The sequence below is a fragment of the Talpa occidentalis genome, unplaced genomic scaffold (assembly GCF_014898055.3).
Source record: "Talpa occidentalis isolate TD23 unplaced genomic scaffold, MPIMG_talOcc4v2.1 talOcc4.11, whole genome shotgun sequence".
Lineage (NCBI taxonomy): Eukaryota > Metazoa > Chordata > Mammalia > Eulipotyphla > Talpidae > Talpa > Talpa occidentalis.
In genome coordinates, this window is record NW_023601104.1 from 101,361,707 (window position 1) to 101,377,155 (window position 15,449).

The following is a 15,449-nucleotide window of genomic DNA, read 5'->3' on the forward strand; positions in this document are numbered from 1 at the left end:
GCTCTGGCGCCTTCTGACTTGCCTCTGCGTCAGTTTTGCCCGCATCGCCTGTGTCCTCCCCTGTGCAGGCAGATCCTCCGCATGTGCGCGCTTGGAGAGGGGGCAGAGGGAAAAGCTGAAGGGAGCCCCTCTTTGTCCTGGTATCCCCTGCACTGGTCTTGTCCTTGAAACGCTGTGTGTCCTGGTCCCCCCGCTCTGCCAGCCTTGGTTTCCACCCCGTGCCGCGCCTTGGATTCTTTCCCCACTTCCCTTTCACTCCTGAGTCCTGTAAAGTACCCCTTGGATCTGGATTTATTATAACTGATTCTCCCTGCTGTATATAAAAGGTATATCGTGGTCGTAAATTTTTGTGTGCAGTGTTTGCCACAAGATCAGGCTTTTGTGAACAAGGCTGCGAGACCCTGTTCTTTGCCGCTCCACAGCACTGCTCCTGACCAGAGAACCCCCGTGGCTTCCACGCACAGTATTAGCAGCGCCGCCACCCCGGACCGCATCCGCTTCCCTCGAGGCACCGCCAGCCGCAGCACCTTCCACGGCCAGCCCCGGGAGCGGCGCACCGCCACCTACAACGGCCCACCCGCCTCGCCCAGCCTGTCCCACGAGGCCACGCCGCTGTCCCAAGCGCGAAGCCGAGGCTCCACTAACCTTTTTAGTAAATTAACTTCAAAACTCACAAGGAGGTAAGTGCCAGGTGGCGCTGGGGTTGGTGCTGATATGGGCGAAAGGAGACCTTCCCTCCTTTGTGTGAAACTGCGGCGCGACGCCACTCGCTGTGTCCGTAGCTCCTATTTTTCTGGTTTATATAAAGAGCTGCCTTTCTGCCTTCACCCTGTAAGAATAGGAATTAGAGAGTCCAGAGTCTCCACAGAGCCAGGAGTCCGGTAGCAGTGGCTCTGTTACCCTGCTCTGTGGAGCCAACATCTCCCCACACGACACGTTCATCGCAGCTCAGCGGAACCCCCAGTCCCAACGTGGGCAGCGCTGGGCGCGCTCCACAGGCAGTTGCTGGGGAAGACAGCATGTGTTGGAGGCACCATTCCTAGACACAGGAGACAGGCACTGCTTTTCCCTCATTCCTCTCCGTTTTCTGAGGAGCACTACCTTTCTTAGAGTCCAAATCTTGAAACTCAGTTTTGGACTCAGTAAATTATGCTAAGAAAAAGTGACTCTCTTAGGTGTGTAGTTTTGGCGATAAAATCCCTGGGTTTTTTACAGCGAGGGTTACTATCTCATGTATAAAATCATTCATGTGTCCAGTGAGATGTCATTTTGGACCTTGGGAAAATGCTAAAGGACTCCTCAAATATTTTATATCTACTCAGGAGGGTACAAAAACCTAGAAACTTTGGCTGCTATAGGCGAAAAAAAGAAAAGATACTGCTTTGCATTGTAGCACACAGCTCTTTAGCCAGGACCACCCCAGAGACGCCAGAGAGCCCCATGGTGCCAGGACACCAGGGGGTTGCTCTGCAGCCAAGCCTCTGTGGGCCAGCCTGCTGTGGGTGTCCTGCAGCCCGCCTGCTCCACGGCTCCTGTATCTCGGGGTGCGTGGTGGTCGTGTCCTCGGTTCTCTATACTCCCTGGGCCATCAGCCAACCGCTCTGTCCTGCCGTTTCCTTCTTTAACCTGTGAGTGAAATAGCACTTCCGTCTCCTTAGTTTCCCCCAGTAATTGTGTTATTTGAGAGCAGTCATCTAACACTCAGAAGAGTCACAGAAAACTGTCTTTTCACCAGACGATCTGCTCTGCTTGTTGTTAGACCATCAAATCACAGATCGGGAGGTCTTCTACTGTCTATTGGCGTCAACCAGAGGCCAGAGGAGTCAGAAAATTCCACTCTACCTTTTTATTCTCTTAGCCCCTGTGCTGGGTTCCCCATCCCAGACCAGGCACGAGAGCAGAATGGTCTCAAGTGCCTTGCTAGGTTTGAGGCACCCCAGTCATGACCAGTGAGAGAGAAGGCCTAAGGATGTCTGGTGGCTGTCAGAAGGATTTTTCCCTTCCTTGCAGGGTCATCCCATGACCCATGCCAGGCCTCCTGGCCTCCAACCCAGAACTAGGCTCAGCTGGCTGGGACCTGCCTCTGGCATTTGAGTGGTAGGAAATGGAGCCAGATACACCTGGCCCTCGTGGCTCTCACGACCCTGCTTCAGATCAGCAGAGGCGTTTGCCCTCTGAGCCCCCGCACAGAAGCACATGTGAACAGCCAGGCTGTCTCAGCGCTAGTAGTTTAAGGACAGTGAGCTCTGGTTCCTCACATGTGATCCTGTACCAGGCTCTTTAATAAAAAAAAATTGCACATCATTAAATCCTTGAATGATTTGTTACCTTTGTGTTATTTTCGCTTGGTCATTTAACACTGTTGGCTCAGCTGCCGTTCATCGGGCCCCTACTCTGCTGAGACGGGTGTCGAGATCATAGCAACGTGTGGATTTACACACACATTCTCTCCACACTCATTTAATCTCTGCCCTATGGAGTAGACACTATCCCAGTTTTATAGGCGAAACTTGGCAATGATACTACAGCAAAACACGCTGAACCCGGCTGCCTCTGCATTGCAGGGAGCACAGGAACCGCCTCTTCATAGGCAGGAGTCCTTCCCGCTAGTTTTCAAGTTAAGTTTATTTCCTTTCATGTATTGAAATTGAAATTGGAGGTCTTGAAGGGTCATCTTATTTGTAATTTCTATCCCCAAACATTTGTAGAAGGATAAAATCTGCAAACTGAGCTCTGTAGTCTACGAATGTTTAGGGTAACCGTTTTCTGAAAAGCAACTATTCTGCCCAAGCTTAGCTTCATGTGCTCCCCTGACCAGTCGCTGGGGTCACAGACCTAGTGCCTGGAGGGCTCAGGTGCCCTCGCTGAGACGGGTGGGAGAAGGGGTGCCTCGCTGCCTCACCAACATGTCCCTTAGCTCTGGAGAAGGTGCCTTTTGGGGCCTTTGCTGGTAGGGGAGATGAGGCATTCCCCTCCTGAGGCCTGGCCTGACTCTCGGGCGCTCCGAGCCGCCTGACCATCACAGGCACAGCTGCCCAGCCACAGGTACAGGTGCTCTGCGCCCCTCCAGTTTGTCCACCAGCTCCAGGCAGAGCGCAAGGCAACAAGGCCTCAGCCCTGCAATGACCCGCTCTCCAGGCCCCGGAGCTCCGGGGGACATTCAAGTGTACCGTAGTTGGCCGGCCACCCTGGCTCTTCGTGGGTGGACACTGGGAGGTGGAGCTAGACTTTAAAGACATTTTAATTAATTTTCAACTAAAATAATCTTTGGACTAATACTGCCAGAGATCTGTGTAGTATGTAATTATTTTCAAAAGGTTTCCACTTGTGTGATCTCTGTTGTGTGTGGCTCTGCTGTTGACCTGATGATAAGGGGTTGGCAGGTTCTGGATGGGCCCGTATCTGAAGCAGTGCCAAAGTGGTGCCAGATTAGAAAAAACCCAAGGGAGCCAGTCACTCAGCAGACCCCACGAGTGCCTCGGCTGGCCCCAGTCCCCATGCGCCCAGGAGTGGTGACCCATGTGGCCACTGCATCGCAGCTGGACAGTCCTCCCAGATTCTGTTCCCTGCAGCCCGACCGAGCACCTCCTCCATTTCAGTAGAACGCTTCCATTCATTACATAAAACACAAAAATAAACCCCCCACTGTTAGCTTGGCATTTAATTTTCATTTATTGTGAGATCTAAAACTCTGAGAAGCCTACTGCATTTTAACCCTGATAACTTTTTTCTTAAAATGTAAATTATATCATACATTACATTATTAACTGAAACACATCCTGTTCATGTTTAAATCATCTTTCTGAAATGAAAGATTCTCTTAATGGCTAAGTATAATGAAATTTTTAACGTTTATAAAAGGTGACTTTTTGTTCGTAAGTATTCTACAGGAAATTTGAAAAGTAGTATTTTATTACTAGTACATTGCAAGTGACTTCTTTATACAAGATGTTAAATTTTATTTTAAATTCAGTTAAGTCAATATTTTCTGCTTTTTTACAATTCTTTATATTTCTAATTAAAATACTAATTTCTACTTAAAAGATCAAATACCCAATTATCTGTAATAACTTTTTCATTTTTATATCACTTTCATTGTTCCTTGGACAAAAGAGAAGCAGTGTTTTTTGCCCTCTATAATTGACTAATTTTCTACTTGATTTGTGTGAGTCATTTTTGTTAATTTTTTTTTTTTTGGCTTAATTTCTTTTAGAAACATGTCATTCAGGTTTATCAAAAGGTAGGACTATTATATATGCACATTTTTTTTTCCATCCTCACCCCCAAATGGCTCCTGCAATTAACATCAGGTTTGGCTTGGTAGCCCCGTTTTTGTTTCTTTCCCCTTAAAAACTAAACTTTCTGCTGAGAACTAAATACTTAATTCTTTCAAAGGAAATTGTGGAAAAGAAAAAGATTAACCCTGTCAGGTGCTTTGAAGGGGCTGCGCCCTGTCACGCGGCCTGCGCATGCTCGGGGCTCTCCTCTGGCCGTGCCTGGCTGCGCGCCGGGTCTCCCTACTAATAGCCTCGGCCTGCCGCGCGGGGGACTCGGCGCCCCGGCTCGGCCGCCGGCGCCCAGGTAAGTGGCGCTGTGTCCCCTCCGCCGAGGATGGGGCGCAGGCGCTGCCAGGGCCGGGGCCGCCGCGGACCTGCTGCTGCCGCCGCGCGTGAGGCCGCGTCCTCGGACACGGAGGCGGAGACCGCGGCCTGCGGCGGGCCATGCCGGGAGAGCGGAGCCCCGCCCGCGCCCGGGAGGCCGGGCCCGGCCGGGCCGTCCTTGCTGCGGGGAGCGCTGTGACCGGGCTCTCCGGGACGCGCGCTCGGGCCAGGCCCCCCCGCTGGCCGGTCTCCCTCCCCGGTCATTTCCTCTCCGTGGTCATTTCCTGACTGACCGGCCCTGTTGGCAGCTGGCACCTGGCGCAGGACATGCTGTCGCTGGGTGTGAGGGTCAGCCGGCGGGATGCTTTTCCTCGCGCTCAGCCCGCCGCGCGCAGGAGTGGGGCGCGCAGGGCGTGGGGGCCGGCGCGGGGCGCAGGAGGGGGCCGCGCTGCCCCCGCCCCCGCCCCCCCAGGCTGGCCTCGGCACGGGCCTTGGCGTGCTCCGCGCTAAGACGTCTTTTCTCTCTTCCCCCGCCCCGCCCCGCCTTCTGTCCGTGGAGGCTTCCACCTGAATATGAGAGGAACGGGAGATATGAGGGCTCCAGGTGAGGGGACGACTTTTATTTACGATGTGGGGGGCGGGGGGTGTTGGCCGCGCGGGCTGGGGGCGGGCGCCGGCGGGAGGCGCTTGGGGGCCCGCAGCTGCCCCGGCCAGGGGACCCGCGCGAGGTCGGGCGCCGGCTGACTCCCGGCCCGGGCTGGGCCCGGCGGTGAGGGAACTTTGAGTGGAATGTTGCTACTTTAAGTTCCGCGTGAGTTTTCTCTGGAGAGAGGCGCATGTGTGGTCAGCTGCGTTGGCGTTCAATGTTGTCTAGGACCCGCGCGGGCCTAGGGCTCTTGTCAGGTAGCGCAGGGGCTCTCCGTGGCTCAGCCCCTCACGTCTTGTTTGGTCGCTGCCGCCAGGCTGCATGAGGTGTGGCTCTCTTGTTCTCTCCCAAAGCACAGCTCTGACCGAATGGCTTCCTCAGTGAAGGCCTGCTGAGGGCCCTTGGGTAGCTTCCGCTGCCCCTGCCTCTCCCTCTCCACTCGCCACACAGCTGGTTGAGGTAGGGCATAGGGGTGAGGCCAGGCAGCGCCGCCTCTCCCCCGGGCCTCCCACCTAGTCTTGAACAGACTCTTAGCCACAGGAAGGAACAATTGGGCCCGCCTCCTGGTGTGAGCACAGGCACGCCAGGTAAGTGACAGAGACGCCAATGGCTGTCACGGGGGCTGCCCCGGGCGCCCAGTCCATCCGTGCGCTGAACTGTGCGAGCACATTCTCAGCCTCCATAGCTCCTTTGCTGCCAGTAATCCCTCTTCTCAACTCCCCCACTCCATCAGAGGCCAGCCCTCCGGGAAGCCATTCCTTCATCCCCCTGCCCTGCCTTGTCCTGTCACCCCCATCCAGCAGACCCCACTCTCATGGGCCTCTGTGGGGACGCCCCCCCATGCTTTTCCTGTGGCACTGCTGTGCCCTCCCGGTCCAGCTTGGTTTGAGCTCTCTGCTGGTTTTCAGCAGCTCGGTGCCTAGAAGCATCTGGCAGTCTTGGTGGATGTGAATCGAATGTCCTGTGGGCATGGCCGCGGGGCGAGCTGTGTGTGGAGTAGCCTGCGATCCAGCCGCAGCGCTGATAGGTCAGCCACTGGAGCAGGCGCCTCTGCCGTGCGTGCGCTGACGCTCTGAGGGTGCGGGAGTGTGAGGAAGTTTGGCATCTCCGTTAGAGCCTCCAGACACGCGGAGGAACACAAACACCGATATTTGGCAAGAATGATTAAATGTCAAAAAACGGTAAGCTCCAGGAGCCTGTTCCTGGAGTTCTGAGAGGACCATGCTGCACCCCACTCTCCACCACCCGGTGGGCGTTGGACCCCACTTTGCACTGAGCGAGGCCTCACATTTGCCATCCAACTGGCCTTTCCTGTGCTTAGCAGCAGGTATGCCTTGATGTTTGTGTTTCTGTTTCAGATAAGACAATGTCACGTAATAGTTTTTCTTATAAAGATTTGTTTTTATTTACTTATACAAAGAGCTGGGGTGCATGCCAGAGGTGCAGGGGGGTGAGAGGACTCCCCAGAGACAGTGGGGAGCAGAACAGGTGGATCCATTGAGATCCACTGCTGAGGGGAGCAGAGGGAGACCGAAATCGTGCTGCAGAGGCTGCGATAGCAAGATGGCGCTGAGACTGACCCTTGCCCCGCCAGGGAGGCTCAGCAGTTCTTGCACGTGAGACTGGAAGTGTAAATAACAGGAATAGGGCACAGGAAAAGCGGCGACAGAGAGCATGGCTTGTCCGTTGTCTGTCCGTGCGTGCCCAGCACCAGGGGCCATTTGCAGGGAGAGTTTCTCGGCCCTGTCTGTGGACTCCTTGGTGGTTACCTGAGTGACATCGCACTGGAGGTTATGGCGGCTTGGATCAGAGTGTGCGCGCAGAAGCAGCAGCCGAGCGGACGCCTGCCCGGCCTGTAGTCCGCCCGCAGCGGGGCACCGGGCTCGGGAAAACTCGCCGCCTTCCAGTCTCGCCTTCAGCGATTCTGCGGCACACACGGTCTTGTTAGCTTTAGCGAGTGCATAGGTGGCTGGTGAGGATTCCTCAGCCCGGTAGGTCTCCCGCAGGGGTGGCTCGTGGTGGGGCGCGGGGCAGGCCACTGCTGCTTCGTAAGGGGCAGGAGCTGGGGAGGGGGGGCGGGCAGCTCCCTGTGGACTGACGGTGACCCGCACTGTGCCTTTCAGTCGCAGCGTCTCCGCCGAGCAAAAGGACGACAACAAAGAGGCGAAACCCCGGTCCCTGCGCTTCACCTGGAGCATGAAAACCACGAGCTCCATGGACCCCAGCGACATGATGCGGGAAATCCGTAAGGTGCTGGACGCCAACAACTGCGACTACGAGCAGAGGGAGCGCTTCCTGCTCTTCTGCGTGCATGGCGACGGGCGCGCCGAGACCCTGGTGCAGTGGGAGATGGAGGTGTGCAAGCTGCCGAGACTGTCTCTGAACGGGGTCCGGTTTAAGCGGATATCGGGGACGTCCATAGCTTTCAAAAATATCGCTTCCAAAATCGCCAATGAGCTCAAGCTGTAGCCCAGTACTTCCGGTGTAAGTCACGTAGCGGTTTCAAGTGTTCCCTGAACGCTGGTGGACGTGTATAGAGTAATACTTAGGCAATAGCGTCTGCATCTTCTAAATCATGATATTAAACAGGACGGGAGCTCGCCGGGGGCGCGCGCTGGCCTTCTTTCCACGAATGCACTACATTAAAGCGTGTGACCGTGCCCCGCTGTCGTCTCTCCATTGCCCTGACCGTGGGCGTGCGGCGGCACGCCCTCCTCCGTGTGCGTGGTGTGCGAGTGGGCTGCGTGTGAGCAGTGCCCCCGGCTCCTGGCACTGGCCGCTGGAGTTGCCACAAGTCCCTCCGAGGGGGTCATTGGTGCTAAACAAAGTTGCCAAGGAGGAGAGTTTTGAATTGCTACTAAGAATTAACCTGAAGCTAGTTGGTAATGATACAGGTTTACAGTTCATGCCTGTGGTTTTGTGTTTGTTTCGTGGTTTTTTTTTTTTTTTTTTTTTAGTGCAAAAGGTTTACATTTACAGTTGTGAACATTGCTTGTGTGTGTTTTTCTAAGTAGATTCACAAGTTAATTAAAAACTCACTCTTTCTCAGTAAAATCTTGCTCGTCTCCTGCTGCTGTATTTAAGACCCAGGCGAAGGCAGTGACCAGAGGATGTGCTTCCCTCCGCCAAGCTCCTAGAAACTGCTCGCGGGCCTGGGGCCAGGCTGTCCTCAGCCGGACCCCTCGTTCTGTGATCACCCGCACCTTTTTCCCCAAAGGCAGCAAAGGGCGAAGACGGCCTCCTGGTGACCTGAGGGGCAGGAGAGACAGTGGGTCTGGAGCCCCGGCCTCCATGCGCGGAGAAGCACCAGGGCTCGACAGTCAGGGCCTGTTTTCCAGGGGGCCTGTGATTTTCCTCTTGTTTTCTTGTGATTCAGGACATGCATTGGACCTGCAGCTTGCTTCCCACACCCACGGTTGTCTGCGGGTGGGGGGAGGGGGCTCCTCCGTTTGACACCCCAGGCACAGGCTGGCGGCCACGCGTGTGTGCTGTCGGGGCTTCTGGGTTCTCGCTCAGCACAGAAGTCCTGGCAGACGTCACCCGCGCGGCTGCACATGTGACGTCCATCCAGGGAGGACGCTGTCCCGGGTGTTGGGGGCTCAGTGGTGAGCACAGGCCCGGCCTCCGGAAGCTGGCCTGTGCCAGAGGCCAGGCAGTGGCGAGCGGGCTCCAGTAGTGGACATGGGCAGGTGCTTGGAAAGTCCTCGTCTCGAGGTAAGAGCTCCCGCAGGCCGAGGGCTGGGGGGGCAGGGGCGGGAGTTTGAGCAGTGACTCGGGGGAGGGCGGCCTCCCTGCAGGCCCCAGGAGGACATGGGATGCGGGCCAGCTGTGCGGCGCCTCAGAGCCGTGCGCGGGTCGGCAGGCTGGGCTCCCACAGCTTGGCCAGCCTGGGTTCTCAGCGCGCCGGCTCGGCGGCGGTGATAGAGTGGAAGGCGACGCTGCTGGCGTGGCGGGGCTGCATCCGGAGAGTCGTGAAGTTGGCCCGGCCTTGTTCTGGCCGCGGGAGGGCGGCTGTTTGCTGCCTGGGTTGCTGTGAACTTTGGGGGGGACCTTTAGACACCAAGTGGGAAACTGGGAGGTACCCCAGGAGCCCTCTGCAAGGAGGTTCTTGAAAGCTGGGCGGAAGGGCAGGAGGACCGGGACCGAGGCCAGGCAGGGGTAGGGCCGGTGCCCCGGACCTCGCTGAGCGCTCGGCACGCCTCCTTGCCACGGCTTGGAGCCCCTTTACTACAGGACGGTGAAGCCCGCCCTGCCCCCAGCTGCTCTCCAGAGCGGTCCCCCCGCCTGTGCTCTCCAGCTGCTCAGCTCCCAGGCCTGCCCAGCAGGGTGGCTGCAGCCCTGGGGGTAGCCAGGCTCGAGGTGACCCTCCTCTGGGAGACCCTCCTGTGCCCCTCCTGGACACGAGTGTCCGTCCCCTCTGCTGCTGAGTTTTGGAAGCTGTGACTGGGGCGGTGCTCCCCAGAGGGGCCCCCTGCACAGTGACCTTTGAGGTCGGGGCATGAAATGGCAGCCTTCTCCGGGGCCACCCCCAGCCCTGTGGGCTACCGCCCTGTCAGGTGTGGCGTGCCAGTGCCAACCACCGTGGATGTTGAAAAGGACTGCTCTGGTGTGCTGGGAAGTCACTAGGGACACGGGTGGGGCCATCTCTGCCCTCGCCCCTCCCTGGACGCTCTCGGGGTGGGGGAGGGGCAGGAGTGTTGTCTTCCCGGCCTTGCTGGCCTTCCCTCCCCGGGCTCCGCGCGTGGGGAGTGTGTCCCTGCTGCTGTGGGAACCGTCCTGGATTCCCCGCAGCTCCCGTTGGGCGCCGGCTCTCCTGCCACTTCTCGGTGCGGCCCAGCGCAGACCCGCCCGAGGCCCCCAAAGGCTGTCCCTCCCGGTGGGCTCAGACCAGGGCCTCAGAAGTGTGGTCACGAGAGAGCACGGGCCTAGAACGGAGAGCTCAGAGCTTCACTTTTTCAGTCTTTTCGTTGTGTTTTGACTTTTTTTTTTAAGAAGATTTTATTTGCGCAAAAGAGCTGGGGTGAGAAGATTCCCCAGAGACACAGTGTGGGGCAGCTCCCTGCCCGGGGGTCACACTCAGGCCACGGCGGTGATAACCTGAGACTGACCTGTGGGCCACCAGGGAGGCCCCTTGATGTGGGGTTTGTTTTTTTTTTTTTTTTTTCTTAAAGATTTATTTATTTATACAAGTACGGGTACAGTCAGAAGCGCGGGAGGGTGAGAGGATTCGCCAGAGTGGGGAACAGAACAGGCAGACAGACGGAGGGCACTGCTGAGGGGAGCAGCGGGCGTGGCGGGAGAGGTCTGCGCGCCATGTGGGACCCTCGCCAGCGGCCGGGGATCAAACGGGTGCAGCAGAGGCCACAGGCAGCTCCGCAGCCCAGCGTTCAACTGCTGCGCCACCAGGGAGGCCCCCTTGATGTGGTTTTGAGTTGTTAGTTTGCCATTAGACCCTTTAGACAGCTCAATAGCCCCCTTTTAAATGGGGGCATCCCACCTTTAAAAGCGTGAAGGGTGTCGCTGCAGGGTCCCGACTGCAGTTGTCCAGCAACAGCGGCCGCCACCCAGGGAGGGGGAGGGCAGGGGCCAGCGCTGGTGGGCCAGTCTTGGGTGGGCTGTTCACATTGTGGCGTGGCCGCCAGGCCCGGGCAAGCAGGGTCCTGGTCTGTCCAGGAAGGGTGCACAGGGTCAGAAGGACCAATGGGTAGCGGTGGTCACGGGGCAGAGGGCGGAAGCCAGCCTGCTGGGGTGGCTCTGGGGCACAGGAGGGGCGGCAGGGTGGGTTCTGCCGGGAAGTGGGGCCGCAGGGGGTGGGCTTCCTCCCAGAGCAGCTCTTGGCTTCCCACCCAGATGGCACAGAGAGCTAAGCGCGTGGGTGAGGAGGCTCTTAACCCAGCAGCCCGGGTCCTGGGGTTGAGCCTCTTGGGTTCCTCTTCTGTGGAGCCTTTGAGCTAGTGGGGGTCTGCCTGCCGGCGAGGGGGTACAAGTGTTAGCCAGAGCCCAGCCCATCTCACCGTCTCTGACTCCCAGCAGACGCAGCAGAAGCCGCAGGAGCTGGGTCTCCCCAGGCTGGCTCTGTAACCGCCTGAGGCAGATCAGCAGCTGCACCACCCGAATGGGGTCTCCTGCTCTGAGGGGCTCTAACCAGTCTGGGCCGAGTGTTAGAAAATGGACTGCATGTCCCCTCCTTTGCTTCTTGCCCCAGAGCCTTTCTGGTCTCAAGGTGAGGCCTGAAGGCTTCATCGTGGTCGTGCTCGTTCATCTGCGCGCATGTAAGGGGCTTGGAGCAGCTGGGGCGGCCAGTGCTGCGTGGTCTGTGGGACCGTGGGCCGGTCAGGGTGGGGGCCAGGTCCACCTGGAGCTTGCCAGGTGTGCTCATCGAAGGAGCAGCACATGCAAAGCAGGGTGCCGGTCCTCCTGGGGCGGGGCTCCCCACTGGCTGTCTTGGCGCTCAACGAAGCGTATCTCACACAATGCACCTCTGTTCCAGAAGGACTCGGTCACCACTTCCTTGGAGAGTGACCTTGGCAGGCTGCTGACCCTGCTGCTGGGGACCAAAGAGGAAGTGGGGGAGTCTGGTCTGCTGGCTGCCCTGAAGGGCACTGCCTGTGGGGTGGGGTGGGCCTGTTTGCATGGAGCTCTCCACAGCAGGCAGTGGGGAGCTGCGTCTCTCCGGGCACCTGGAGTCCTTCGGCGCAGGGTGATCTGAGCGCGCCGCCCTGTTCTGGATGCACCTCAGGTCGGGGACCTGCATCTGGCTTTACCTGCTGCCCGGGGCTGTGTCTACACCCCCGACTCTGGACAAGCCTCGGGGCTGGGCAGCCTGTGCTGGTGGGTGAGGCGCCTCCCAGAGCGACCTGGTCCGACCTCCCCAAGCTGGGAATGTGCAGGCCCGGCTTGCTGGGCTGCATCTCCCAGCACCTCATCCATTTAAGGAGCCCAGACAGCAGGGGAGAGCAGCACGCAGCCCCTCTGGGCCGGTGCCGGGGTGCTTCTGAGCCCCAGCTCAGAAGCTGTTTGGGACGGCGCAGCGCACTGAGGGGCTGTTCTAATGTGCAGGGTGCTTGCTGGATCAGGAGTGGACAGAGCTAGAGCTCCCCACGCTTGTGAAGATTCGATGGGAGCTTTTTTCTGTGGTGCATGTTTCTGGGGTACCTGGCTTGTGTTAATCCAGAGCACCTGCACCCCGAGTGGGAGCCGTCCACTTTGAGCTGTGGAAGCACCCAGGCCTGGCCCTCCGTCTGGAGATGGCCACAGGGGAACAGCTGTGTGACAGGTGTGACAGGGAACGTGACAAAAGGGACAGAAGGGGGGAAGCAAGGTCTTGAGCCCTGCCTAAGGTGAGGCCAGAGGACGCAGCACCAGGGCTCCCCTGGAGATTGGGCATGGGTGGAAGCACACGACACCCTGAGACTGGAGGTCCTGGAGGTGCTGGCGGCACCACAGCCGCCAGCCCTGGTCTCCGCATATTGGCCTCTGTCCTGGCTGAATTCCCCACGGGCTCTCCTCGGGCCGCACCTCGCCCGGCAGAACAGCGCACCCTGGGCGGCTGGGGAGTCCCCCGCTAGGGCGGGCCCCCGTGGCCTCACGTCAAAGGGTTCCCTGGGGCGTCCTCCCCCACCGCAGCTCTGCCGCTGTCCTGCAGATGTGGCCCTCACGCCAGTGGCCGCGTGCCAGGCCCGGCCCGCCTGGTCAGCCCAGCAGAAGGGGAGGGGCTTCCACATACCAGCCCCAGCGCCCGGGATCTCGGAAGTTCGGGAGGTTGGCAGGAGCCTCTACCCAGCTTCGTTATTTAAGTGAAGCCTCAGAATCTGCTGAGCCCCCAACTCTGAGCCCAACTCTGAGAAGAGGGCCAAAGCGAGGCCTTCTGGAACAAAGCAGGGCACCTTCGCATCTCTGTCCTTCAGGCAGGGGCGCCGGGCATGTGCCAGCCAGCTGGTGAGGACCCCTGTCCTCCGCCCCTCACCCCTGAAAACCTGGGTCGGGGGCTGCCGCCCGGCACCCAGCATGGTTTCCTGTTACCTGCGGGAGATGCCCCGAGTCCAGGGGAGCACAGCGGGCCCCGGGTGCTGTCGGAGGCTTAGTGTCGGCTCCCGGGGGCTGGAAATAGCAACACAGAATCAGGGAATTTTCAGGCCGTGGCTGCCTTTTCTGCTCCTGCTCAGAGAAGCAGGTCCCGCTCAGGGAAGGCCTAGAATGTTCCGGAAGCCGAAGAGCAGGGAGCAGAACCCTGGCCTCGGGCCCTGGTCAGCCCTCTCCCCTCGGCCTGGCCTCCCATGACGGTGACAGGGGCGTCCTTTGGGCGCCGTCGGGAGAGCGCGGCCCACTTACGTCAGCCCGCAGCAGAGGACCCCAGGGTGGAGCGGCTCGCGCTGTTCCCGAACCTGCCTTCGCACCTGACTCCTCAAGGCTGTCGCCTCGCTGTGCCCGCGCGCAGGCGGCCTCTGGGGCTGCACCGGGGAGGCGTCCGGTGTGGAGGCAGCCCTGCCCGGGGCCCACCGCCCAGCGCTCCCCTCGTCCCGAATGTCTCGTTCCCGCGGCAGCGGTTCCCAAGGGGACGGGGACAGTTGACCACGTCCAGGTCATTCCTCATTGTCGCGGGGGGCGGGGACGGGGCACCCCGCCGGCACTGGAGGCTGGAGGCGGGGCTGCAGCTCGGCGGGTGGCACCTGCGGCCAGAGCCGCCCCCCACGCCAGTGATGCCGTAGCCTGGGCCCTGCGGTGCTTCCGGCCGCCAGTGGCCAGGTTCCACGGGCCGTGTCCGTGGCTGCTGGGGGACCCCCACCTGGTGGTGCTCGAGGCTGCGTGCTTAGCCAGCCCACGTTTGAATGGGATTTCACCGGAAATTAAACTGACCCGTTTACAGGACCCAAGTCCAGGGGAGAGGGGCAGGTGAGGGGCTGGTGAGTCCACAGAAGGGGGTGCATGGCAAACCCTCCCTTGTCCCGGAGCGAATGCTGCCTGCTGCAGGGGCTTCTTCCCACTGGCCGGCCAGGGAAATGCACTTGCATGACCCCTTCCCCAGGGGCGCCGGCCGCTGTGCACCCTCCTGGGTGTGCTGACAGCCTCCAGGAGGGCCCTTCTCCCTCTGCGGGGAGGGGGTGTCTGCCTGACCAGGCCTCCCAGTACCTGTGCGCCTTGGGTCAGGGGCCTAGGCCTTCCCCACTGTCTTCAGACCCTGCCCAAGCAGTGGTGAGGGGCCTGAGCCAGCATGTGGATGTGGGGGACAGGCTGAGCCCCCCACCCCATCCCCATTGCTGGGCCCACAGGGCTGACCCCCTTGGCGGACAGGGAGCCTGGGTGGCTTTGGCTACTGGGGGGCGCCTGCTGGGCGAGGCCTCACCCTGCCCCACCTTCGGCGCGTGGACCCCAAAGCTGAGGGAAGGGCGGCCCTTTATAGCAAAGGGTAAGCCCGGGCCTGGCCGGCCCCCAGACGGGGCAGTCAGGGTGGGGGCTTGAGTGCCAGCCCGGGACCCAAAGGATGGGCGCAGACCCCACCCCACCAGCCCTGCACCAGGAGCCTGAGCCCTTGCTGGGCCCTTCACCTGGCCCTGCCTCAGGGCACCGCCTTCCCCCTGGAAGCCCCCCCCACTCCTCCCCCCCCCACTCCTCCCCCCCCACCTGCTCTACGTGCCCCTGAAGGGGCGGCGCCAGGACGGCCTTCTGCCAGCTCCTGCCCCGCGGCCGACCCCCGACTTGCTTGTCTGGGGGTCGCGCGCTCTAGTCTTTACCGGGTGGGCCCGCGCGCCGGGATGCGGGACACCGGCCCTGCGGGGGCCACCCGGGGAGGACCCGGCCAGCAGGGGGCAGCGCAGAGGACGGCGCGCGAGGAGGCCCCGCCCGCAGGCTCGCCGCACCCCTCCCTGCCCTGGCCCTCCAGGGGACCCCCCAGGGAAGTGTGGGGTGTAGTGGGGGGGCGGCGGCTGGAGAAAGGCCCAAGCCGGCGGGGCCCGCGCGGCCGGGGAGCGGGCGCTGCTGCCCGGGGCGGGACTGCGGGGCAGCCGAGCGGGAAAGGGGGGGCTCTGGGGACCTGCCTGTCCGCGCACACCTCGCTCCGCAGGGGGCGCCCGCGCCCCGGCCAGCCTGCCCCTCGCCGCGCGCCGCCCGCCGCCCGCCCCGGGCCGCGCGGGCCACCCCGGGGCCGCCCAGCCCGAGGGGCGCGACCCCGAAGGGCAGGGGGCGCGCGGAGGGGCGCTCACACC

The 15,449-nt window shown here is 60.4% G+C and overlaps 1 protein-coding gene across 7 annotated transcripts in view; it reads left to right on the forward strand.

Annotated features, from left to right (window-relative positions):
* Window positions 1-8,315, forward strand: part of MARK3 (microtubule affinity regulating kinase 3) — a 78,134-nt gene extending 69,819 nt beyond the window's left edge. For 3 of the 7 annotated variants that reach the window (XM_037504064.2, XM_037504066.2, XM_054692825.1), the window contains 4 exons: window positions 423-680; window positions 4,214-4,240; window positions 5,161-5,205; window positions 7,371-8,315. In XM_037504064.2, coding sequence (XP_037359961.1) covers window positions 423-680; window positions 4,214-4,240; window positions 5,161-5,205; window positions 7,371-7,716 — 676 coding nt within the window. In that variant the 3' untranslated portion in view covers window positions 7,717-8,315. The other 4 variants (XM_037504067.2, XM_037504070.2, XM_037504065.2 and 1 more) reach the window with 3 other exon arrangements.
* Window positions 8,316-15,449: the final 7,134 nt, after the last annotated feature.